This window comes from Canis lupus, chromosome 27, assembly GCF_048164855.1.
Source record: "Canis lupus baileyi chromosome 27, mCanLup2.hap1, whole genome shotgun sequence".
NCBI lineage: Eukaryota > Metazoa > Chordata > Mammalia > Carnivora > Canidae > Canis > Canis lupus.
The window spans coordinates 13,949,370-13,975,440 of NC_132864.1; the positions used below are offsets into that span (position 1 = coordinate 13,949,370).

At 55.1% G+C, this 26,071-nt stretch overlaps 1 protein-coding gene across 2 annotated transcripts; it reads right to left on the reverse strand.

Moving 5' to 3' along the window:
* Positions 1 to 2,125: 2,125 nt before the first annotated feature.
* On the reverse strand, positions 2,126 to 25,962 carry SETD1B (SET domain containing 1B, histone lysine methyltransferase). Of its 2 annotated transcripts, none has more exons than XM_072802411.1 (17): positions 25,817 to 25,962; positions 25,096 to 25,283; positions 24,766 to 24,864; positions 23,862 to 24,132; positions 21,682 to 21,794; positions 19,560 to 20,798; positions 15,268 to 16,095; positions 14,639 to 14,900; positions 14,196 to 14,548; positions 13,994 to 14,108; positions 12,967 to 13,446; positions 10,399 to 11,652; positions 9,311 to 9,477; positions 7,089 to 7,220; positions 6,873 to 6,992; positions 6,658 to 6,795; positions 2,126 to 4,736 (listed from the first exon to the last, which is right to left on the reverse strand). In XM_072802411.1, exons 2-17 carry the CDS (start codon positions 25,267 to 25,269, stop codon positions 4,563 to 4,565), a joined length of 5,919 nt encoding a protein of 1,972 aa, XP_072658512.1. In that variant the 5' UTR covers positions 25,270 to 25,283; positions 25,817 to 25,962; the 3' UTR covers positions 2,126 to 4,562. The 2 variants fall into 2 exon arrangements, with proteins under 2 accessions (XP_072658512.1, XP_072658513.1); XM_072802412.1 differs by lacking the exon at positions 25,817 to 25,962 and adding an exon at positions 25,395 to 25,545.
* Between the last annotated feature and the right edge of the window lie 109 nt (positions 25,963 to 26,071).

Sequence of the window (26,071 nt, forward strand, 5' to 3'; positions counted from 1 at the left end):
GTACAACCAAGCAGTTCTGGGCTGCCTTCTTACGGAGCAAGAATCAGCTGGTGCCAAGTGGTGGTGCCTCCTTAGATCGCACATGGGCAGAGCAGACCCTCATTAGCTGAGCACAGACTAGGGAGCAGGATTGCCTGGGTTCACAGCCCAGATCAGCTAACTGCTAGCTGTGTGACCTTGGGCAAGCTACTTGACCTCTCAGTGCCTCAATTTTCCTTATCTGTTAAAGGGAATGGTAATAATACCCAACTCCTAGCACTGCTGTAGGTTTAATAGCAGAAGTTTACATCAGTGGCTGGCATGTGTTTGCTCTTATGATTTGGGGAGAGAGGCCTCGGTGAGGGGTCTTTGCCAGAGTCTGCATGGCACTTCCTCCTCCCCACCCCATCGTGGTCTACATGCAGATGGCTCAAGTTGGGGCTCCCTCGTTGGCCTCCATAGCAGGACCAAGAAGAAAGGACTTGTCCTATGGGACTGAGGAGCAGAGGGAGAGGTAGATAGATTTGAAGAAGCAGGGAGGAAGAGAACCATCTCACTGGGTAGTGGAGGGAAAATGAGAAGTCTGGGTTTTCTGGGCTTTGAGTTTAGGTAACCAGCCACAGCAGAGTAGGTGAGGGGAGGAATAGAAGTGTCATTGACTAAGGTGGAGGAGGAGGAGGAGGTTCAAGAGGGAAGATGAAGGAAACTCAAATTTGGGCATTTCCTTTCTGTGCCTTGGGCTAGATGCCCTAGTTTGTCTTTATGTGCCCTGCAAGGCCCTACAGCATCTGCCTCCCCCTCTCCCTTACTTGGGACCTGTCAGACCTCCTTTCCCTTACTCTCCCTTCCCTCATTCAGCTACAGCCACAGTCATCTGTGCTGGTCTTCAAATACACCAGGTGGCTTTCAGCCTCAGGACCTTTGCACTTATGGTTCCTTCTGCCTTCAACATCCTCCCTCCAGGTGTCCATGGGGCCAGCTCCTTGATCTCCTTTGAGTTTTGCTCACATGTGGACTAAGCAGATTCCCCTACTGTATTCAAAATCTCATACTCTCTCAATTTATACCCCTTTCTTGTAGATATTTTTCTCCTTATCATGACATGTATTCTTCAGGTTTGCCTGGCTCACTCACAACACAATCACCTAAAGACAGGGAGTGTTTTCTCTACTCCTATGTCCCCAGTGCTTAGAGAACTGACACATAGTACGTGCTCAGTATTGGTTGAATGAACAGAATAGCCAGCAGCTGCTTCCTTTTTCCTTGTTCAGTCTCACCCTCAGCTTTTCCTGTCCACATGAATCCACCTTGGGTAACATTCACCTGTCTGGATGTACAATTCCAAAAACCAGCCTGCCACCAAAGACATCTTGCAAAGTGGGGCTACAAAGAACATCCTTATACATACTGTTGCCTGCTTGAGGCTGTCAGGCTTGATTCCAGACAGTTGAACATTTGTGCCAAAGTTTATGTGCAGTTTTAACTGATTGTTAATATCTAATTATCCTCCTAAAGGTTGTGGCAATGTAAGCTTACACTACTGATGCCCAGGTGCCCAACCCCCTGCCCACCGGCCAATATTGGCTGTTTTGTGTAGAATCTACATTTCACTAGTAAGAAGGGAGGTTGGGCATTTTTTCTAGCCACGCTGCTTATTGCTGGGGTTTGGCATCTGTCCTCAGGGGTAAGCAGACATCTAACAAACTGCTGGATGCTTCTCAAACTGTTTTATCAGTCCCCTCCCCCTCAAATGCAAACCAGGGGCCTGTTTCCTTGAAAGGAATGGCAAACATCTTTAAGGTAGGACCTTTTTCAATTTCTTCCAGTGAGAGCAATAGGATATTTGAATTTGTTTCCCAATTGCAAACCTTTAGCAGTGTCAGGTCCGTAAGATTTTATGAAAAGTTGTAGAAGCAAAACTTAAAAGCAAAACAAATCTTAAAAGGTCTAGTCTGACTATACCTTGGCCCAGTACACAGAATCCACCTAATAGGCTTAGGGTTTAAGAGCCACCGGTCTGAGTGGACCACACCACGCCTAGCTCCTTGTACCACCTGAGCCTCGCCAGACCACACTCCCTTTGAGCAGGGTGTGCCCCATCAGAAAGAAAGGAGGAGAGGGAGAGGAGAGCAAGAGAGACGGCGTATCTGTAAGAAAAGTCAGTATATTTATGGTTTGCTTTATAAAAGTTACTATAATACAATGGTACATAGTATTGAATTCACAAAAATATGAACAAATATTTACAGCAAGACACACCCACAACGGAAACACTTCTCTTCAAAACAAGTTACATACGGATGACAGAGTCTATATGCACAAACATCCCTAAAATTTATGGGTTTTCTTCTTCGCAGGAGGAGGCAGGGTGGGAGGGACAAGAGGGAAAAAAAAAGCAGAAACCCCCAAGTTTTCAAAAGCAAAGATTTGTTCAATGAAAACGAAGGCATTGAAAGAAAAATGAGCCATGTTTCTGGATATGGCAAACCATTTTGAGAGTGGGGTGGGGGTTCCTGGGGACAGGGAGGATGCAGCCCCTCACCGGTCAGGCAAGGTGAGGCCAGGGGGCGGGGGGAGGCAGGCCCCCCAACCCTGGTTTCCTCACACCCCCCTCCACCTCTTCTCCAGGGAGAGGGGTGAGAATGAAGGCAGCCCCTTGGGGGCCGCACAAGTGACTTTAAATCAACCATCTCTACAAACTACACATTTCCTCATGTGAAAAATAAATATTTCCTCAGTTGCACAATTAGGCAGAAAACCGCAAACGGAAGAGAAGGTCGCCGCTATGCCCCGTCCCTCCTCTGTGTCTTAATGCCACCAATTTCATCGACCTTGAAACCCTGAAACCGGCGGGCATAATCTCAAACAGGGAGGGCGTGGGGTAAAGAAATTAAAAAAAAAAAAAAAAAAAAAAAACACCAAAAAAACCCACAACAAAACCAACGACAAAAAAAAAATAATAATTCTTTGTACAGAATTTACATGATAACAAGCTTGACACAAGCTGAAGATACCAGAGGCTCCAGGCCTGCATCCGCAGGGTGGGGGTGGCCCCGTTGGGAGCTCTCCCGTCTGGGTGAGGAGGACTCCTGGTCACAACAGTCACTTTCCAGAAATTATTTACATGCCTGCTCTGCTGTCTGGGGTGCGAGGGACTTGCCTTGTGTGTGTGTGTGTGTGTGTGTGTGTGTGTGTGTGAGAGAGAGAGAGAGATTTTTGGAAATACAAAGAAATGAGCAAAAAAATCTTCCCAAATGTTTCTACAAGAAACAATGTTCCCGAGAAAAAGTCCTTTATGGCAGCCTATATACAGAAGTTGGTTCTGAACTTCAAAAACCTATTTCTTCCCTTCGTTTTGATTTTATGCACGCACAGGAAAAAAAAAATCCATAGAAATAAACCCTGAAGAGGATGATGGGAAGGGAGTATAAAAGGTTAAGGAAAAAAACAAAACCTGTCAGACTTAGATCTGAGTTTTAAAATCTTTTCCAAGATTTTCCTTTCTCTGGGAGAATAATCTTCTCACTCCAAAAATAAATATGCTCTTGCCTTCTTGGGATGAGGGGGCTGCTGGCAGGTTAAGTTGGGGTGTGGGCTAAGGGCAAGCAGGTGAAGCTTATAAACGAAAAAATGCCACATGCGTATGGTCAGAGACCCGTAGTGGCAGGACTGGAGGACCTGCCTGCCCTGGGAGGCCCCCCCGCCCGGGTGAAGGTGAGGGCAGGAGAGAGTAGACAGGACCTTTCCCAGTACCCCCACGCCCACACTGGGGCCTCCAGGAGGCTCCCTCATTGCTGGCATTTGAATGAGAAAGTAAACATTGAACCCAAGATTTTTTGGGGGGATGGCAGGGCATGGGGTGGCAGGGAGAGCCCAGGGGGTAGTTCCTGCCTGGGATGCGCTTGGCTCCACCAGGGTCTGCTCAGGGAAATAGCGCCCTCAGGCTGCTGGGAAAGGAATGGAAGGGGGGGGTCTTCTCCTCACTGAGTCCTCACCAGCAGAGAGGGGGCCTTGCGTAGTGTTCTGAGGTCAGAGCCCAGTGGCCGACCCCCTTCTCTCTGCAGCACCTGGCCCAGCGCCCTGGCCCGGGGGTTCCGGAACGTGGGCCGACACACCATCACACCAAGGCTTTTGCGGCCTCCCCTGAGGGTCCCTGCTCTCTGGTTCTGCTTTCACATTTCAACGGTTAAAATGTCTTTTCTTAGGACAAGGAAGAGAGCAAAGAGAAGACAAAACAACATAGCAGCATTCATAGGAAGAGGCTGGGGAGGGAAGGAGAGGAAGATGGGGAAAGAGAAAGACAAGAGACAAAGAGATGGAGAGTAAGAGACATGGACAGAGAGAAGTTTACGCTGGAGTTCAACAAAAATCCTGAAGGGAGCATTTTAAAAAACCAAAGGGCTGTGGGCTGAGAGACGGAGAAGCCCTTTCCCGCTGAGGGGCCGGAGCTGCGCTGGGTCCTGGGGGTAGTGTTGGGGGCGCCAGGCCCTGACGTTGCCGCTGGGTAGGGGGCAGCACCTGAAATGGGGGTGGGAAGTGGGGCTGGGCCCCGGGCAGCCTTTTGCGGGGCGCCAGTGCAGGACCTAGTTGAGGGTCCCCCGGCAGTTCTCAGAGCCGCACAGGCAGGGGATCTTGACGTCCTCGATAGGGAACTTGTAGTCATAGGTGATCTCCTCATTGACGTTGATGTGCTGCTTCGAGTAGATGACGATCTTCTTCTGCGACTCCACTGTGATCACCTTGGCATAGCAGTTGGGCTGTGGGCGAGGCAGGAGGGGAGGGTGAGCCAATGACTCACCTGACAACCCACCCAGGCCCTTGGCCACAGGGCCCCTGAACCTGACTGGGCTCCACTGGAGGCCTGACTAATCTGCAGCATGACCTCCCACCCTCCCATTCCTCTGGCTACCCATGCTAGCCTCGACTGCTCCATCTGGGTGACAGGGACCCCTTCCTCACGTCTGATACTAAATCAGAAAGATGATGACAATAATGATAATAAATTATTCCACAGGGCTTCAACTTCCATTTATACTACAGGTGACTCCCACAGTTAGTTTGTGGCCCAGACCTCACTTCTGAGCTCTAGAGAAGAGGTTAGCCAACTCCAGCCGCTAGCTGCTTGTTTCAGCAAGCAGAGTTTTATTGGCACACAGCCATACCCATTCATTTACATACTATCTACAGCTGCTTTTGTTACAATGGCAGAGTAGTTGCTAAGAGATCCTCTGGGCCACAAAGCCAAAAGTATTGACTATCGGGCTCTTTAAAGGAAAGGTTTGCCAGACCCTGCTCCAGACCCAGAAATCCAAGTACCTGCTTGATGTCTGCCTTTGGCAGCTCCAGAGGCATTTTTGACTCTGTAAACTCAAACCTAAACTCAAGGGAGTGGCTCCACCATCCACCCAGGTGCCCAGGCCTCAACCTCCCGCACCTCCCTCTCCCAGGGCTGGATCTGGCCCCACTGCCATACCCAGTGGGTTCCACCTCCAAAGGACCTAAGGCTTCTGTCTACTGCTCTCCCACTCCACAGCCAGTCAGGCCCCTATCATCATTCGGTGGGCCTTAGCCACATCCACTACCTCTTGGTGCACTGAGAAAACCTACTCCTGACTCAGTGGCCAGGGAAATCTTTCCAAAGGAACAGCAGATCCTGTCGTCCCATGACTCAAAACCTTCTAGTAGCCTGCTTGGCTTTTAGAGAAACTTCTCAGATCTGCCTGCAAGGCTGAGTGATCTGGCCACCCTAACCCTGCCAACCTCATCCTCTTACCTGCCCCCTTTCCCCCTATACTCCATCTTTACTGCCCATTTAGCTGTTCTCTCCTCCAGGGCCTCACTGAGCAGAATGTTTGCTCCACTCACTGCCACCTGGGGGATTCTGTCCTAACCCTCAGATCCCATTGGAGAGGCAAGACAAAGTCCCCACTGGCCCAAGTGATGATGCAGCCATGGTTGTGAGAGCTAGCTGTGTCATCACTCAGAGGGCCTGCACTCAGGAACACATCCGGTTCTCCCAACAACCTACAGGGAGAGACCGTTACCATCCATGTTTTACAGATCAGGAAACTGAGCTGCTGAGACACGATGTAACTAGCCTATGGACACTAGCCACATAGCGATGTCACGACTCAAAACAAGAGTTTGGCATCTTTGCTCTGGAACTAGCTGCCTGCCCACTGTCTGAGGCTCCCCGTGGTTGTCTTCAGCATGAGAATCGTCCTCATTATCAACACTCCCTGGCCCCTGGAGCAGCGCCGTCCACCACCATCACTAACTAGCCACGTGTGACTATTTATGTTTAAATTAAACTAAATTAAAAGCCGCATTTCAAGTGCTCACCCCCACATGCAGCTAATATCGAGTCAGTGGACGGCACAGATGCAGAGCATTTCTACCACTGCCCAAAGTTCTATTGGCCAGCATTGCCCTAGAACGAACGCTCTGAGGGTTGAGCCCAGCACAGAGGAGGAACTCTGTAACAGTGAGCTGAGCGGACTACTTCTTGAGCACTTTATCTCACTGTGCCCATTTTTCAGAACAGAAAACACCCTACCCGCCCCCATCACCCTTGGGCAACCAGAACTTGGGAGGGAGGCCACACTGATTCTGTGCCAGAAGCTTCTGGGTCCTTCAGGCACAGGCAGGAGTGGCAGTGGACCCCTGACAGGCACTCACATTGCAGCTGTGGTTAATGAAGCGTGCAAAGTTGCCGCACTTGGTGGCATCGATGATGGTGTCATGGTCCACCCGGAACATGTAGCTGCTGCCAATGCCCTCGTCCTCATAACGCTTCTCTCGCATGTCCGCGATCACCTGGCCAGGAAAAGGCCTCAGTCTGGGCTGGCCCCCCTTCTCCCACCCCTGCGCCCTGCTGGCCAGGCAGTGCCTACCTGGCGGATGTTCTGACCCACGTATTCAATGACCATCTCGTCAGCTGCAATGGGCTCCATGGCGAACAGGCCCCAGTCGTGAATGTGGCTCTTGCAGAATTTGAGCTTCTTCTTCCGGAACTATGGGAAGGAAGGAGTTCAGAGTTGAGAGCCCTGGTCTCTATCTCTGTCCTGCTGCCCCCCACCCCTGCTACCCTGGGCAGGGTCCAGCCTTACCTTGAGCTGGTTGAACTTGAGAAGGTCACTGTCACAGCTGCCAGTGAAAGAGGACAACAGACGGCGCTGCTCGGAACGCCGCTCTGAGCCGGCCCGAGTGGAGGCGTGAGGCTGCGCGGGGATGCTCATGCCCTGCCAAGGACAATGATGGATCAGGAGAGCTGTGGCTGCCTCAGGGGAAGCTGGCCCACTCGCCGTGGTCTGGGGTACCTGTGTCCCTAGCACATCCTTGGCGACCCTGTCTTCCCAACTTCCCAGCTTCCTTGCTCTGGGCTTGTCCACGCCTGTCCCATCCCTACTTGTTAACTCTCTTCTTCACGTGTCCTTCCTTTTTTTTTTTTTTTTTTTTCGAGAGAGAGGCAAAGGGAGAAGTAGGCTCCATGCAGGAAGCCCGACGTGGGACTTCCCAGAGACCCGGGATCACACCCCAGGCTGCAGGCTGTGCTAAACCGCTGTGCCACCGGGGCTGCCCTCACTTGTCCTTCCTGCCAGACTCTGAATGTTGCCAGACTCTGAATGTCCTCAACATCCTCCAGGCAAACACAACAACACAACTTTCCCTTTACACTTGCTGTCTTTCCTGTCTCAGCTGGAAGATCTGAAGTACCTCCACTTTCAGGAGAGAAGATGGTGAGTGTCTATTCACCCCGACCCCTGTGGCTCTCATCACGGCCCCTTCCTTCCCTGGGCCACCTTTGTCCTCTGCCCTCCTCCCCACACGCCCTCTCCCTGGGTGAGCTCGTCTTTGCTGTGACCTTCCCTTAACATTTCCACCCTGATGACCAGAAGGCCCCCTCCCAGGTTCTCTACTGCACTCAGAAATCCAGCAGCCTAACCCCACTACCTGGGTGTTCCACAAACCGCCAAAGTCCAGCTTCCCACCTCAGTGCTGGGCATCCAGCCAGACCCAGCAAAGCCCCAGCCAATTCCTTTGTCCCCTGCAGCCAATCTGGCCCCCAGTTCTGTCCTTTCGGCTTCCTAATATTCTACTATTTCTAATAGTCTTTCAGGGCAGCCCTGGTGGCCCAGCAGTTTGGAGCCGCCCTCAGTCCAGGGCGTGATCCTAGAGACCCGGGATTGAGTCCCACGTCGGGCTCCCTGCGTGAAGCCTACTTCTCCCTCTGCCTGTGTCTCTGCCTCTCTCTCTCTCTCTTTCTCTCTGTGTGTGTGTCTGTCATGAATAAATAAATAAAATCTTAAAAAGAAATAATAGTCTTTCAAACACACTCACTTTTTTCTCACAGCAAACCCAGTCGAACCTACTTATGTGTCTGGACTGGGAACCGCAGCAACCATGCTAGTCTCCCCTCAGGACTCCTGCAGCCAACTCTCCACAAAGCAGCCAGTGGCAGCTTTGGAAACCATGGGTTGAACCATGTCACCCACACCCATGCAGCTCACTGTCACACACAGAACACAAATCTAACCTCAACGCCACAGCCTTCAGTCCCTGATGACCTGTTCTCTGTCTCTGGCCTCAGCTAGACTTTCCTTCCCTTTCTCATGCCACCCAAGATCCTTCCCATTTCAGGGCCTTTGCACATGCTATTCACTCTGTGCATGATTTCCAGACTTAGCGAGTACCTCTCCTGTTTTAACTTTTTAAGTAGGCTCCACATCCAACATGAGGCTCGAACTCACAATCTCAAGAGTCGCATGCTCTACTAATTGAGCCAGCCAGGCACGCTTCCGTTTTAAGTTTTTATCGAAGCCTTTTTCTACTTTTCTGTGGCCTCTCCCAGTTATCCACGTGGCTCATTTCTTTACTCCATTCAGATCTGGCTGAACTGTCACCTCTGACCCCTCTGACTCGCCAATCCCTGACCTCCTTTCCTGCTTCTCCTACTTGAAATGCCATGTTTATATGTTCACTTGATTATTTCCTACCTCCTGTAAAGGATTTTCTTTCATTCCCTACTGTAGACCCAGAACAGTGCCTAAAATCACCCGCACTCAACAGACATTTGCTGAATCTAAAAAGGAAAGAATGAACTTTCTGGAAACACAACTCCACTATCCTCACATCCCTGATGAAAAACTCAGAGGCTCCCACTTTCCATCCTCGCCTCTCTTTTCCAACCTAAGCAGCCTGGTGAGGGGTAACACCCTCTGTGCCAGCCAAATTCCACAACCCCTCCTATAGCCCGGCACCCCAGCTAGGAAATCCCCCTGCCACTGCAGCCTGGGTGGCTCCGGTGTGTCTAGGCGCCTGATGGCAGTACCTGGGTGTCTGCTGGGGGTTCGTCGGTGCTGGCGCGGCTGCTGTTGAGGTATCTGAGCTTGTCCTTCTTGTCGATGGTATAGAAGCCCTCACTGCGGGCACAGCCCGTCACGTGCTCACGGATGCCATCATCCCGTTTCTTTTTCTTAGCTGAAGAGAGGCTGGTGGGTGGGTGTGGGTTAAGGGCCACATGGACATTCTTAGAGAGCCCCTCCCAGTCCTTCCAGAGACCAGTCCCACTGGGCCCAGCCTCTACCCTAAGGCCTAACTCCAGGGGGTTCTTCCCACCCCTGGAACCTAAGCCACCTCCATGAGGCTGCCCACTGGCCAGCTCTGATGGACAAAACTCTGCCAGGGGTACCTAGCTGCATGGCCCTGGCTGTTTCTTAGCCATTTCCTGCCTCAGTTTCCCCATCAGTAAACTGGGGTGATAACAATGCCTCTCTGCATGATTATGTGCTTACAGACTTCCCGCAACAGAGGAAGTGTTCAGTAAATCAGTTTGACATAATGGGGGTGATGACTGCTCCAACTGGATTGTGCTGCCTGTGGTTATTACCAACTATCAGGGCAACATCATGGTTAAGAGCCCAGATTCTGAGGGCAGACTGGCCTGGGTTCAAATCTTAGCTCTGAAAAAAAAAAAAACAAAAAACAAAAAAAAAAAAAAAAAAAAAAAAAACAAATCTTAGCTCTGGTACTTCATAGCTGTAGGACTTCAGGCAGGTAGCTTAACTTCCCCGAGTCTCAGTTTCCATATAAGATATGAATAACGGCCCCCTACCTCACTGAGCTGTTGGGAAATTAAATGAGGTGATGAGGGGGGCTAGGAAGAGTGGGCCCTGTCAGCCTCTGCTGCCAGGATGTTGTACAATCAGCCCTGAGACCTCCTAACTCTGGGGCTGAGATGAGCCTGACACAGAAGGTGTGTCTAGAAGTGCCAATGAGGACTCCATATGGAGTCTGGTGTGGTGCCAGCACAGATGCTGCTTGGTAGGAGATGGGCATTTGTGCTAGTGCCTCCACGGATGTCCTGGGAGATCGGGCCCAGAGAGGGGGATGAGGACCCCGCCCTGTCGGCTAGGATATAGGGATGGTAGACCCAGAGGGTGTCATTGAGCCAGTCCATGCCGTTGTCCTGCTGCAGCAGCCGCTCGTAGGTGACACACAGGAAGCGGATGTCCTCCTCGTCGATGCCACCATTCCAGATGTCATACAGAATGGTCATCTCCTCAAACTCGGACCGGGGCCGGAAGAGGGGTTGTGGTGGCGAGAGTTCAGGTGAGGCTGGGGCCACCAGGTCCTCGTGGCGCTTCTTAGGCGGCCGGCGCCAGGGCCCCCGAACCTTGGCCAGGTCCATGAACTCCTCAGTGACATCATCACGCCCGCGAGGGCCTGGAGGGATGGCCTCGGAGGGCCACTGGTTCTCTAGCTCCTTAAAGGGCAGCTTGGTGGGCTCAACAGGGGGTGGAGGTGGGGGTGGAGGAGGCTGGGGGGGCAGAGGTGGTGGGGGTGCTGGGATCCCCGCGTTCCGGAAGTCCAGGGTTACGGCCCGGGGGTCATGGGTACTGGGAAAGACAGGGGTCTGTGGCTGACCTGGCAGGAGGAGGAGGTCCCTGCCAAGGGCAGCCCCCGCCGGTGGCCGGACCAAGGGCCCATCCAAGGAGAGCACAGCCGGCGGGGACCGCCGGGGCCTGCCCGGCTTCCTCTTGATGGGGGGTGGGCAGGGGGTCAGCGGTGCTGGCAGCAGAGGTGGCAGCTGGGCAGGGGCCCGTGTCTGGGCCCGCAGGACAGGTACGGGCAAGGCCAGGGGCAGGGGCAGGGGCAAAGGCAGGGGGAGAGGCAGGCCTGTCTCCAGGAGCACCGGGGAGGCCAGGGGGCCAGACCGCTCATCACGTCGGCCAGCTGGGAGGGGACAGACAGGCAGGAGCAGGGGCCCACCAGGCTCAGGGAAGGTGGGTGTGAAGCTGAAGTCCCGACCAGGTGTCCTCGGGAGACCCCCGCTACTCAAGCTGGGGGACTGCGATGGGTAGGAGAAGGGGCTGCCAGGCACCTGTGGGGAACTCAGGGACAGACCGCTGCTGCCCCCTGACAGTGGGGGCTCCCCACTCGGTGTGGCTGGCACCATCTCTGTGCTCTGTGATTTGGCCAGGCTGCCACAGAGGCCGGGAGTACGCGGGGGCTGCTCCTCCGGAGGGGGCTCCAGAGGGGCAGGTGGATGTGCAGGGTCTGGGGTATCGGGCTCTGGTGGTGGGCTCGGCGGCCGGGGTGGTCGAGGGGGTGGTAGTGGCGGCTGCAGGGGTAAGGAGAGCAGCGGAGGGGGCTCCACTTCCAGGTCATCCTCTGCAAAGAGTTAGGCAAAAACCCGACCGTTACTATTCCATTCAAACAACTCTTGGTGCCTTATTTATGCTGTCCTACTATGTGCTTAATACCTGACCTCATAGTCCTCTGAGCCTCCTGGAGTTGAATACGGGGACTGTCCCCCTATAGCTATACTACTAGTATAGTAGTAGCTATACTACTCAAGGCTTCTCTGTGCCCAGCCCAGGGTCAGGCACACAGTAGATGCTTGAAAATGAAGGTGGAATAAATGAAAGACATAGGAGACATGGTTGCTAGCTAGCATTTGGCATTATGTCCTTAGAATGGTGATGTCCTGTGGATCAAGAAAATGAGCTCTGCTACTGAATAAAATAAATAAAATAAAATAATAAAATAAAATAAAATAAAATGTAAAAATTCAACAAGTCCCTTTTCTGCAGGACTTATCAGAGCCCTTCTCCTAGCATTTATCTTCACCGTCATATAATACATTTTTTTAACTTATCTGCTGTCATTTATCACCCAGCCCCAGAATGTAAGCTCCATGAAGGCAGCTATTTTTGTCTGTTTGGCCCACTGTTGTATTGTCAGTGCCTACAACAATATTCAAGACTGTGGTTCTGTAGACAAATAATACAGAATTAAACAAAATACAACAGGTTTTTTTGCTAAACAACTTATCAGAGGTACAAACTAACCACACATGGTTAAGTTTAAATTAATTAAACTTAAATAATGTTACAAATTTAGTTCCACAGTGGCACTTGCCACATTTCAAGTGCTCTTAGCAACACTGTGTCTAATAGCTATGGTATTGGCCAGGGCAGACAGAGGGCATCTTTATCGTTGCACAAAGTCCCACTGGATGGTATGTTAGAGCTTTTAATACACTTTGTGCAGTGCCACAGAAGTGGTGGTGCCCACAGCCCCTCTTACTTGGTCCAGCATCCCGGAGCCTCCCTCACCTGCCTGTCACTACAATGACCATGCACACCTGCTCTCCCATCCCCCCACTTTTCTGGGAGCATCCCATTGGGACTAATGGGCCAAGGACCAAACCATGAGGGGAATACTGGCACTGAGTACCTGTGACAGCAGTGGTTCCCTTAAGGGACTAGCACCTTCTGGCTAATGTGCCAGGCTCCATGCTGGCACACTGTGTCACCTCACTTTGTCCTCCCACAGGACCCCATTGGGGAGACACTAGCCATTGATCCCACATTACAGATGAGGAAGCTGGAGCTCAGGAAGGTTCGGAGATTAACCCAAAGGAGCCTGGGCAGGACATCCTTCCTCCATCCCCACCGCCCCACTGGGGGCTGCAGGTATTACCTGGGGTGCACTCTGGGGAAGGCGGGGGTCGGGCCTCCACCTCTCCAGCAGGGGGTTCTGGAGACAGCAACTTGGCCCCTTCCTCCTTCAGGCCTGGCTCCTCGGGGGGCTCCTTGCAGCTAGCCAGCTCCTCAACACACACAGGCAAGGAGGGCTCTTCCGGCACGGGGGTCCTCTCCTCGGGAGCTTCATCCTCAGCCTCGATGTCCACTTCCTCTTCCATGACCGAGGACTCCGTTACAGGTGCCCCCGTGGCCACATTCTCCTCAAAGTCCTCGTCAGGAACCACAGGAGCCATACTTTCATCTGCTGCTGCCTCTTCCTCTTCCTCTTCCTCCTCCTCTTTCCTTCGCTCCAGCTCCTCTTCATCCTCTGAGGACGATGAGGAGGATTCGGAGCTTGATTCGAACTCAGAAGACTCAGAACTCTCGCTGGAGGACCCAGCTCCAGCCTTGGAGGTGGGGATGCTTACAGTCTCCTCTGGGCAGGGGACACAGGCAAGAGCCCTTCAGTATCTGCTGTGCTCTGACTAGACTCTTCACCAAAAGTCTCAAACTAGGGCCCCTGCACTGAATGGGGCCCTTAGACATCTGGGGGGGGGTGCGTGTATGTGCACACACTCACATGTACTTGTGTGTGTTAACTAATCACCATTTTTAAAACTTGAGGTAAATCCACAGAATGTAAAACTAACCATTTTAAAATGAATAATTTAGTGGCATTTACTACATTCTCAGTGTTGTACAATTACCTCTAGTTTCAAAACACCCTCTGAGCTCAAGAAGAAATCCAATACCTTTAGCGTGATATCACCCCTCTATCCTCCCACCTTCAGACCCAAGCAACCACAGGTTTACTTTCCATCTCTATGGATCGACCAACTCTAGATGTGTTAATATAAACAGAATTGTATGGTATGTCACATGTGTGTGTTTAATGACTTCACATTTTTGCTGGAAAGCTCCTCAGGCTCTGCTCTGCAGAGGGACCCCGGGCCAGACCAGGTGCCACCACCTGTGCCACTCACCTCCATCTGAGTCCACTTCTTCCTTCTCACTCGCCTCCGACAGGGCTACATCCTCATCGTCATTCTCAGACTCATCCTGGTCCTCACTATCTTCATCGTCATCGTCATCGTCATCCTGGGGGAGAAGGATGGGAGGCCAGGATGAGCCAAAGGGGCCCCCTCACCTGGCCCATCAACCCAGGCCTCCCCAACCCGAATGTACCTTATCTGACGTAGATGAGGTTGAGGAGGAGGAGACCTGGCTTCTGGGGCCTTCCTCCTCCTCCTCTTCCTCCTCCTCTTCCTCTTCCTCCTCCCCCTCCTCTTCCTCCTCAGTGCTTTCCCGCTCCTCCTTGTCGGAGGCAGAGGACGAGGGTGAGGTCGTGGAGGAACCCGAGGACGAGGATGCCGATGACGATGAGGACACTGACAGTGACTCCTTCTCGTCCTCCTCCCCACCACTGTCCAGCTCCAGCGGCCGGGCTGGCCTTCGCCGCACGCCCACTCCCTTGGGGTCCCGCTTGGTGAGCTCGCAAGGGGCGTCCGCCATGTCCCGGTCCCGTTCACGCTCTGACTCTGCAGGAGAGAAGGGTGTCCGAGCCAGGTGGAGGAAACGCCGGAGGAGACTCCCCCATACCGGGGGCGGGGGTGGGGGAGGGCACCTACCTTCATCTTCCTCATCCACAGAGGTTGAGGGCCGCAGGCGCTTCTGGTCACCAGCAGAGGCTGTGTCTGGTGGCTCTTTCCTTTTGACCTTGAAGGAGGGCAGGCGGATGGCCCCACGTAGCCCTATGCCCAGGCCAAGGCCTTCATAGCCCAGGCCCTCACCCTTGCCCCACGACTCCAGCAGGCACGAGGCGATGCGGTCCTTGGGCTTTGGCCTGTCCTCATCCTTGTGCTCGCCTGACTTCACCGGGGTCAGTGAGGCCTGCAGTGCCAGAGAGGAGGAGACTGTCACCCTGGTTATGGTGCTGCCAGTGACTCCTGTCGGGTGGCCCTTTCTGAGAGGCCTACCCTCCCCCAAAAGTGACAGCCACATAGTAACTGATACTTCCTTCCCATAAAACTGGCTGCACTTGGTGCCCACTGCTCCAGACATTCCCTGCACCCCTCTCTGCCTCACTGAACCTCAACTTCCTCACTCACACACAAGCTAAATGCAGAAACTATGCATCCATGTCATCACAAAATAACACCCATGCTGTCCTATTGGAGCAGTGACTCTGATAACATGTCTCGGGAGGAAAGAGAGTGCTTGCTGCCCACCTGGGGAACCCCATGCACCCACGGCCTACCTTGGCCATCCGCTCTTTCTTGTCCCACCACTCGTCGAAGGCCCGGAAGGCCACTACCTCCACCATCTTGCGGTTCAGGTCACGCTTCATGATGGCTTTGAGCTCTTTGAGCACCACCAGCAAGACGCCATCTACAGTGGCCTTGTGTGGGTCCTCCTGGCGTGGCACATAGCCTGGTGGCGGCACCGATGGGTCAAACTTGGGGAGGGGTGGCCAGGGCTGCCCGCGGCCTGGTCCGCTGTTGCTCAGGGAGAACGGGCCCCGGTAGGGCGGCAGGTTGACAAACTGCAGCCCAGCTGAGGCTGCCGCTGCCGCAGCTGCCACAAAGGGTGGGTAGGGGCAAGCGCCCTGGCCAGTCATCAGACGGCTCAGCATCTGCGTTTGCATCTGGAAGGACATGGGCATGCCGCCCCACTGGCCACCCAGCACGTGGCTCATGTCCACCTGCATCACGGGAAACAGCCCTGGGGGGAAGGGTGGCAGCGGTGGCAGGATGGGTGGGGGTGGGACACCAGGCGGGGGCGCTGGGAGTGGAGGGGGGGGCACTGTCACAGCCGGGTGGGCTGGGGGTGGTGGGGGTGGGGGTGGTGGCAGAGGTGGGGGCATGGGGAAGCCTGGCTGTGGTGGGGGTGGTGGCGGGGGTGGGGGCAGTGGTGGGAAGCCAGGGGGCGGGGGCAGCGGCAGGGTTGGAGCCAGCACGGAGGGGGCTGCCACAGCCGCCGCCCCTGGGGTCACCACCATGGGTTTGGGGCAGTCGGCGCTGGTGATGGGGGCTGAGGGCATCTCATCATCCGAGATCTCCATGTCCTCGCCTGAGGACTGCTGACCCTGCAGAAAGAGCCAGGAAAGAGTGGTAAGGTGAAGCCTGGGAGGCCAAGCTGGCTTCTAGGGCCCTTCCAAACACCAGAAAGTCAGAGAAGCCTTCCATGAGACTAATGAGCAACATGGTTTCTGAGGCTCAGATCCTGGTCCCCTCCCTTATGGACTATGTGGCCTTGGTGAATCACTTAACCTCACTAAGCCCCCAGTTTCCCCATCTGCATAATGGGCATCACACTATCTGCCTCATGGTTATAAGGATCCATTCATTCACTCAGCAAACATTTGTTTGGCACCTGCTGTGGGCCAGGCACTATTCTAGGTGAACAAGACAGACGGAATTCTTGCTCTCATGCAGCTAACCTTCTAAAGGGAAGAGGCAAAGGATAAGCAGAATGAAGATGTGAAATACATAGCCCACCGTGGAGGAAAAGGAAGCTGGGAGGGAGACAGGGAGGTGACACTACAAACGAACACTTCTATAGTGCTTCCCACATCCAACCATCTTTCTAAGGACTTGATGTATATATTAACTCAGTCCTCAGACTGACTTTACAAGGTAGGTCTGTTATCTCCATTTTTACCAAGGAAACTGGAATGCATAAAGCTTAAGTAACTTGCCCAAGGCCACAGTGCCAGTAAGAGAGGGAACCAGGATTCAAACCAGTCAGTGGCTCCCCAGCCCGCATTCCCAGTCAGCCTGCTGTCCTCACTGCAGCAAAGAGGGCCAGGTGGCGAAGGTGTTGTCTAAGTAACAAGGTTTAGCAGTATTAAGGCAGTATCAATAGGAGGTATATCTTTATTTTCCTTAGTTACTCTTTGTATCTTGTCTTGAGGCTGCACATAGTGTGGGCCAGCAGGGGGTTGAGTGTTGTGGGTATGAGGTGTTTTATTCTTATCTGCACTGTGGCCTTGCAAGGTGGGACTTGACTCTGATCCCTCTGACAAGTGAGGAAACAGCCAAAATCCACTGGCCTAGGAGGCACAGCCCTTCAGAAAGAAGGCTGGGACTCAGCTCAGTATGCCTGCCTGGACATGGTGCTAAGTGGACAGGGGAGGAGCCAAGGATGACCCCAGCTCTGAAATGGGCATGGACCCCTTTATACTGGGACACAAGGCTTTGGGGAGTTGGAGACACAGGCCTGGAATCAGAAGGAGGTATTTTAGTGTACATGGTAGAGATGGAGTGAAAAGGCAGGGCAGGGGTAAGGGAGAGGAGAGTTGGATCACCCCCAGGCTCTAGTGTCAGGGCACAGGTGAGAAGGTGCTCAGGTCCTGCCCTAGAAGAACTTGGCTGAACAGACGAGAGCCTCTGTAGGTTGGAAGAGGCAGGGAGTACATTTGAAGGCTGAGGGGGAGAGGTCTGTAGAGGCTATAAGGTCAGAGGTCAGATCCTCAGGAAAGGGACTGCTCAAATGGAAATGGGAGGGAGCGCTCAAATGGAACTGGGGGGAGTGCTGTGGGGAGGAATACCAAACTTGGAGCTGCAGGAAGCTCCGGATTTTGTTAGACCCCCTCTACATACATGCATGCACCCTCCCTCCCTCTCAGGGTCCGCACGCACGGGCTGGAGAGGCTGCTGGCAGGCTTAACGCGATTCGCACGGACCTACCCGGAGATCAGGCCGGGACAGCGCCCAGCAAGGCGAGCGCAGCACACCGAGGGTTAAGCCGGCACCGCGGCCAGCCAATCACGAGGAGACCCGGATCCGGCGCTCCTCGGCCCTGCCCCTCCCTCCGGCGCCTGGGGGTGGGGGTGAGAACCAGCGGGAACCAGCCCAGCGCCGAGAACTCAGCACCAGCCCGCGCCGCCCTGCCTGGAGCTTCCCTTGCGGCACCTCACTTAAGCCGTAGACAGTGTAAGGCAGGTACCTGCACCGTCCCATTTCACAGACGATGAAACTGAGACTCAAAGAGGGAGAGTACCTTACCCAAGGTCACAGAACCCGTAAGTGACAGAGCTGGGTCTCCAGGCTCAAGGACTGGAGCCCGAACTTTTAATCACCAGCCTCTGTGAAGAAAGCGAATGGCCCTCAGTGGTACGCCCTGCTCTGTCTCCGGGAGTCTTCCTCCCGAGTCGGGGTTTAGGACTGCCTCCCGGTTCCGTCTGGAGGAACCTGGGTGCTGCTCTCCAGGCTGCCAGCAGGGGGCTCCCGAGGGCCAGCGTGGTCTTCCTAGGGCTAAAGTCCTGAGGCATCCCGACCTCACCTCTCTTGGGCCTCAGCCTCCCCCTCCCTACAATGACAAGATGGGAGAGCCCAGTCCCTCCGGTTACTCTGGGCTTCCCAGTCCTAGACGAGCCTGCCAGCATGGTAAACAGCCCCTAACCCCGGGCAGCAGAGAGGGAAGAAAAGATAGCAAGGTTGCTAGCCCCCCACCTCTGCACACCTGTTAACTCCTCCTGCTCCGACCCCTTGGCACCAGAAACCACTTCCCTAGAAACGCCTGGAGGCCCTCTGGAGCCCCAGCCACCTGCAGTCCCCTCCTGGGCAGGCCAAGTTCCTTTCTGTTCCTCCCTGAGGCAGCCAAATCTGCCTAATCAAAGGGCCTGGGAAGGGGGGAACCCTTCTTCCTGCCACCCACGGGGCCAGAGACCTCTGTCGAAGTCCCTGGCTGCTCATCCCCACTGGGCGCACAGGTTCCAATCCAGGCCTTCAGGAGGGCCATGACAGGTGCCTGGACCAGGAGTGGGGAGCAGAGCCAAGGAAGGTGACCTGAGCCTTCCCTCCAAGGGACTGCAGCACACAGTAGCCCTCACCTCAACCCTGAGGCTGGATATTTGGGTAATAAGACCCCAGATGAGGATCTATGAGTGAGGATGGTGAAGAACCGTCAATTTTGCCTGTTTCTGGCTGTGGCCCTCCCCCTGGGCTAACCCTTAACTCCTTCACTCCTGGAGACAGAGGGAGAGGACTAAGGGAAATTTCAATGCCCTCCCTGCCCACCCGCAGCTTCCCATCTCTTTAGAGGGCACCAGATTCTAGGAGCCAGTGCTCCAGAGCTCCCCCTGGCCTAGCCTAAGAAGGCAGTCTCTGGCTAATCCCTCTTCCCAAATAAGCTTGAGCTGCAGGATCAGCCCTGACCACCCTCCAGCCACCCAACAGAGAAGGGAATCCAGAACCATTAACCACAGTCCGTACTATCTCAGCAAACTCCAACCAAAGAAGCCCAAGTCAGAACTGATCCCTAGAAGATGTCTTCCCACACCTAACAGAAGACCCAACAGAACTAGAATGTTTCCCTTCTCTCTATGGCTACTAGGTTGCTCAGAGGCAAACCAGCTGCTCAATCACAGCTCCTGATGCTTTTTTCATTCTCTTTTTATTCTCTGTGTTTGACCTGTTATTTTAGCTGCCCTAACCCTGTTGCTTCTGCATTTTAGCTAATCGTCCTAAGGTGATAATGTTTCAGAGGAAAGAGGGAGACACAGAGACAAAACCAATCCAAGACAGAGGCGGACAGACATGGTGGTACCTCATCCATCTTCTCTGAGGTTGGGGTCCTGTCTCCAGCCAGGTCCAAGGCTACCTCAGTTGTCTGGCCCAGAAGACCAGAAGGGTCCGGGGGGCCTGGTTCCGGAGGGGGCCGGGGCCCTGAGCCCAGGTCAAGCTCATCATCCTCATCTGAGTCAGGCAGTGGCGTGGGGCTGATATCCTCCAGGCCAGTGCTGGAGGGGCGTGAGGATGGTGGTGTGGGGCCTCGAAAGCCTGGCTGGGAGTTGGTGCCAAAGGGGGCCAGTGGGGAAAGCTGGGAGGAGGAGGAGGAGATAGGGCTGCCCTCCATCTGCAGCTCTGTATCCGAGTCCTGCTCCCGAAGGAAGGGCAGCTTGGTGCGCTGTTCCTTCAGCAGCATCTCGATGCGGGAGTCCAAGCTATCATGGGGCTTCTCCAGCCCAGCCGGGGATGATTCCAGCGTAGGCGTGCCTGGACTGTCGCAGGGTTCAGGACTCCAGCCGAAGGTGGGCCGGCCACCCAACTCCATGCTGTTGGCATCGGGAGGTGGTGGCCCAGGTGGTGTGCCCGGCTTCTCCTTGGTCAGGGGTTCGGTGGGTGGCAGGGGTGGTGGCACAGGTGCTCTCCTGAATTCCCCACTGTCGCGGGCCCCAAAGGTGGTCGTGGTGGTGGGCTCCTCGGGCGGTGGGGGGAAAGGGGGCACAGGGGTCTGATATGGAGAGAAGGTCGACTTGAAGGTGACTCCAGAAGTGGGGGTTGCTTGGGCAGGTGGCGGAGTGTGGGCGAATGTGGCCGAGTCCTGTGGTTGGGCCTTGAATGGAGGGCCACTGTTGCCTCCACTGCTGCTCACTGCCCCAAATGAGAGGTCCACGGAGCCCCTGAAGGCTGTGGGGGCCCCTGCCACTGTGGTGACCGCACAGGAGTTATGGACGTAATGATGCTCGTGGCGGCGGTTGTAGGCATCTGTGAACTTGCTTTCGTGACGCCTGGTCTTGAAGGTCACTGTGGGGTCCTGGCTGAAGAGGTAGGAGGGTGTGGGCTGACGGCTGGAGTAGCTGGAGTCCTGCGAGAAGGGGGTGCCCAGGCGCGGCGTGAGTGGCGTGCCCTGTCCGTAGGAGTTGGGTGTGTCTAGGCGGCAGCTAGAGTACGCGGTGTCCTGGGAGAAGGGGGTCCCTCCGCTATTGGGGGTGACAGAGGATGAGCCAGAGCCACAGCCCGCAGACAGGCTACCATCCTTGAGGCGCTTCAGAGCATCTGACAGCTAGGGAGGGAGAAAGAGAGGGGGAGCCGTGTGTGAGGTTCTGCAGTGGAAGGAGGCTCTTCTCCCTTCTCACTCTGGGGATCTTAGAGCCAAGCTGGTCACTCTAGAACTTCAGCACGGTAAAAGAAATGGGGGAGGGGAGATTGAAGAGGAGTTTCTGGATGGTCCTAAGTTTTCTTTAATCTTAGGATAGCTGGTTATCCTCAAGGAACCTTGAGGACTTCTTATAATCCCTAAACAGAGAAAAGAGAAGATCCTGACAGCTTGGTTTGAACTGGGATTTCCTTCCTGTCTCAGATTGTCAGAAATCAGACCTTCCAGCAGGATGAACTATGGTTTGGGTAGTGAAGGGGTGGCCCTGTTCCCTCTGGTCTCCCAATGTTGTAGGAGTTTAATAGCATGACATGGTTAAAAGTGCCTAATGAACAACCTAGCAAGTCAGCAAAGACTCTTCATTCTGGAAGTGCTACTCCTGAGGATAGTTGAATTGTTGCTGGGAAAGAGCTGGATTGAGCATCTCCCCATGTAAGAGTGGTCTAGGTGGAAGGCAGTGGTTGAATAAGGAGTCAGTCTTGCTCTGGAAAGAAGGACCTATACCCTGCTTTCTAGGGGTGGGGGAAGAGCAGTGCACAGGGCATCAGACACAGCAACGTTTCAGCATCAGCACAGAAAGTGAGTCTTAGGCTGTGGGTCTGTGGGAATCCCAGCCTAGGTGAGCCAGGCTTTGTTCCCTGCTAGGCGCTGGTCTGGCACTGGAGGTGGTGGAGTGGAGGTGGGGGGCATATCACAGGTTGTTGATGAGACAGAGAGAGAGAGAGAGAGAGAGAGAGAGAATGTGTGTGTGTTCGTGTCAGGGGATGGGTACTGATGGTGATAAACCCACCTGCAGGGTTTCATTCACGATTGGAGAGACAGCATCCAGCTCACCCACTGGGAGGGTCTGGGGTGTGTATCGGCCCGTGACCAACAGTTCGTAGAACCGCATGCGGGTTTCCCCTGTGGGAAGGACAAGGGAAGGAGAACTGAAGGAGGCTCCAGGATGGAGCAGACCCCCCAGTTTGGCTTCCTTGTGGGCCCCTGTGCCTGAAACCCCAAGCCTGGGAAACCGTGTGACCCTGACTGGGTAACCACCTCCCTGAGAAGTCCTGTCTGTTCAACAAAGCTGCTAAACTGTATGAATCTTTTGACCTTAAGTCTCATAATTTAATCCTCTGTGGGGCTGGGACTGCCCCCAAAACAGAAATGCCACTCCAACACAAAGCCTCTTCCTATCACTTGGGCCACGGCACCAGAGCAAAGAGTTAGGTTTTCTCACTTAATGGCCAGAGCCTATAGCAAGTGGAGAGACCCAGGAACCCAGAGGTGACAGTTTGTTGCTAACTATCTGGGGCTAGGTGACCAGCAGAGTTTGTCCAACACACTCTAGTACCACACTACTGTGAACTCCACCTGTCCCTCCTCTGGCAGGGCTGCCCTGGCTCCCCAGCTCTGCCTAGGACTCAGTTCCACAGAGCCAGTCTGGTAACCCTTCCTCCTCAGCAGAGAGGCCTCTATAGACCAGGGGGCCCCAGATTATTGATATTTATAGAGCCCTCTGAGGCAGCTGCTTACATATGCAAAGGAGACGCATTCCTTGAGCAACACTTTACACTTTACCGGTCTCTTTCTTGAAATACAAAGTTAGTTGGCAGTCTCTGAGGGCCTCCCACTTTTTTTATTTTTTGGTCTTTTCAGAAATGAAATTTTGGTGAAAGCTGGTTACTCCTTAAAATGGGCATGTGATGGGGAGACGATTCCACAATTCAATTCTCAGGGAGACATTGGACTGCAGCCACCCAAGGGATATGCAGATTTGGAAGGGTCTGTACTCCCCAGAGTGAGAAATTAAGAGAGAGAGGGGTACTGTGGCTTAGGCAGGAACCTGGGCTTCTGCTCTGAGGAGACTCAGAACTAGGTACAGGCTTGGCAAGACTTTGTGGGATAACTGTGCCCACCCAGTTCTAGTAAGATCTTAGAGACCCAGTCAATGTACATTCATTAGTTATCAAAAGCCAAAAAGAAGGGTTTGGATTTTCCTGTTTGGGTTTGATGTGCCCTGGTTGCCCCTGAACCCTGTGCTCACAGAACTCCTGGAAGCTGCCCACCTATGCCCTCCCCGGCAGTATCTCCCAGGAGGCCCCAAGAGGCACTGGACCCACCAACAGTGCCTGCCCAGTCACAGGGCAGGCTGCTCCTCAGGGCACCCAGCACCTTCTTCTATATTGGTGGGAACTGCCCTAGAGAGGCCACAGGCGAACTTGAGGGGGATGCCCTATAGTCCTAGTCCTGAAAGCCCCTCCATTCAGCATCCAGGAGAAGCCTCCCAGGAACCTAAGGGAGGAAGAGTGGCTTCTCCAGCAACATGCTCCCAGCAGCCAGCTCAAACTGAGCACATAGCAGGATTCCGGTGCATGGGAGGTGCTGCTGTCTCTTTAAGAGAGAGGAGGGAAGGCAGAGTGTCAACCCTTGAGCACCCAGAGCAGCCCGCCCAGCTTCGGAACATCATCAATGAAACCAAACTCTGGGCCCATATTGGTTCCCACTTCCAGAGGGAAGGGATAGTATTAGGGGGGTGGAGACCCTGGATTCTTGGAGGACTCTCTCTTCAGTTGAAGGACCTACCCTTTACGTATTTAAAGGCATTCTAGTGGCTCTCCCTCAGCCCCTCACAAATAAACAAACCCTGCCTCCTTCCCTAACACAGATGGCAACACTGGGGACTACCTAAACCCAGGCCACCAGGGCTCCGAGAGGGGCCCACAGGGGTGTCAGTGGTGGGGAAGCCTCTGGGTGGTCCCTGGGGGTACATGCAGTAGCCAAGGACAGCACATTTGGTAAATTATAGCTTGTCTCCTAGCAACCGACAACACATTTAGCTCCACGTGACTCTACCCTCAGGAGGGGGCAAAGAAAAAATAGGGTTGGGGGGGCAACACTGAAAGAGGGGCTCTGGGAGGAAAGGGAGCTATAGTGACAGGGCCTGCCTCTGGCCAGGGTAGGCTGTCCTAAGGGGCCCCCACTCACCTTTGGTGTCCAGCTCCACGTGGATGATATTGCCCATGACAGAAGTGCTATGCAGGTGCTGAACTGCCTCCTTGGCTCCCCTGACCGTGGCAAAGACCACCTTGGCAATGCCCAAGTGCTTCTTGGTCTTAGGGTTGTACAAAATCTCCACCTCCTCCACCTCTCCATACTTCTTGCACATGTCCCTCAGGAAGTTTTCTCGGATGTTATCATTTAGCTTGGCAAATGTCACCTGCTTTGGAGGCACCGGGCCCACGTAGAACTCATCGATCTGGCAGGGACGAGGGGGAAGGGAGTTGGGAGAACAGTGAAACGGAAGGGAAACACAACATTCCCCAGTCCCATGCCCGTTGAAAACAATGAAGGGTAAAAAATAATTTTGGGGGGGGGGTGGAAATGCACGCGGGCGGGCCCGGGAAGCGGAGGATTAAATCGTTTGGAACGTGGAAGTCCTCTGGGTTCGAAAGGAAAGGGGAAAAAGAAACAGTTTCTCTTTCCCCACCCCCCATTCCGGCCTCCTCTCCCTGCTGCCGGGTCAGGGGCGAACCTTTGGTCTAGGAAGTTGTCCCCCTTAAGCCACAAGGCTGAGAAGGGGGGCGGGTCCCGGGGCAGAGCCGCCTGGCCCAAAGGAGCCAGGTGGGGACCCGGAGCCCCCAGCTGGGCCGGCAGGACACTGTATCAGTCCTTGATTACAGTTTCACTGAGTGTTACTCTGTTTACAGCAGCTGAGAGGGGACACCCCTCTGGCTGCCATCTCCCCCTCCCCGCCAAAACTTCCCCTGGCCGTGGATGGCGGGCGGGAACTCCGAATCAGGCTGGGCTCGGTCAGGACTGGCGTTATTTTCGAACTCGGGAGTGGGGAGGGGTGGGGGAGGGCCCGTGGGGTCGGGGGGAGGGGTCCTACCTTGAATTTGGGCACCGACAACTCCAGCTCCTTGTTTTTGGTCCAGATCCCAACGACCCGGGGATCTTCGACAATTTCCACCGGGCGGTTGCTGGACATCTGTGGGGAGGAGTGGGGGGGCGGGGCGGAGTGAGAGGGCCGGTCCCACTCCCCAGGGGCAGGGACAGACCCCCCTCTCCAGGCACTTGTCAAACTCCAGGGCTGGGGCCCCGGCTGACAGTTGGCCGGGTGGTCGGATGGGGGTACCGTGGGCCACTCGGACCGCTTGCCCCCCGCCCCCGGCTCGGCTGGGGGGGGTGGGGGTGGCGGGGAGGCGCGCCGGCTACTCACCGCCAGGCTGAAATGCTGCCCATCGTAGCGGTACAGTTTATGATGTCCCTTTTTCAGAGCCGGGTCAATCATCAACTTGTAACTTCTCCAATGGTGGTTCCTCCTCTCGCCCGAAGGGCCGGGCTGCGGCGGGGGCTGCTGGTGGTGGTGGTGGGGGGGGTGACTGTTCTCCATGCCGTTAACCCAACCTGAAAACGAGCAAGTTGTTGTCGTCTCCGCCGCGACGGCGGCGGCGGCGGCCGCTTCTACACACACGCGAAAGAATCAAATCGTCCAGCCCCCACCCCCTCCCACCTTACCAGCGCGCCCCAAAAGGGGCTGTCTAGCTGGCTCCCCCCAAAATAAGAATAGAGCGAGAGAATAAGCCTTCCGGGAGAATTAGGAGCCCGCCCGCTCGGCCACCGTCTCGGGGCGGCAGCGAGGGGCTCCCGGGGGCCCCCGGTGCGTGCTGGCGGGGCCCGGGGCGCCCGGAGGACGCGGGCTCCGGCCCATGGTGCTCGTCCGGCCGCCCGGCCGCCCGGCGTGGCGCTCGCTCTCTCGCTCGGCCCGGCTCGCGCGCTGGGCTCGCGGCAGGCCTGGCGCCGCCCGCCCGCCCGCCCGCCCGCCGGCTCGGCCCGAGCCGGGGCCGGGGCCGGGGCCGGGGCCGGGGCCGGGGCCGGGGCCGGGGGCTCGGGCCGCCCGGCTGCCGCCCGCGGCCTCTCCCTCCCCGAGCCGCGCTTACATCCCCGCCGGGCGCCGGCCTCCCTGCGCCGCCAGCCAGTACATGGTGTCCCCCGCGGGAGCCGAGGCCGGGGCGGCCGGACGGGGGGCCGGGAGGGGGGGGCGCCGCCGCCGCGGCTGCCGGGCCCGGAGCTGCTGCTGCCGCCGCCGCTGCCGCTGCTGCTGCTGCTGCTGCCCGGGAGGCGGCTGGCGGCGGAGGCTCGGCTCCCAGTAGCCGCACATCCCACAATACACCGCTAAGGAGCCCGACCCGAGC

What these genes read in the sequence shown, in the direction of transcription:
- SETD1B (XM_072802411.1), bottom strand. Translation starts at nt 25,269, where the DNA reads ATGGAGAACAGTCACCCCCCCCACCACCACCACCAGCAGCCCCCGCCG. An exon ending in CCTCTGGGTCTACCATCCCT is followed by an intron (nt 9,478 to 10,398) that starts ATATCCTAGCCG and finishes ACCCACACCCAC; the next exon opens with CCACCAGCCTCTCTTCAGCT. An exon ending in TCAAGTTCAACCAGCTCAAG is followed by an intron (nt 6,993 to 7,088) that starts GTAAGGCTGGAC and finishes TCCTTCCCATAG; the next exon opens with TTCCGGAAGAAGAAGCTCAA.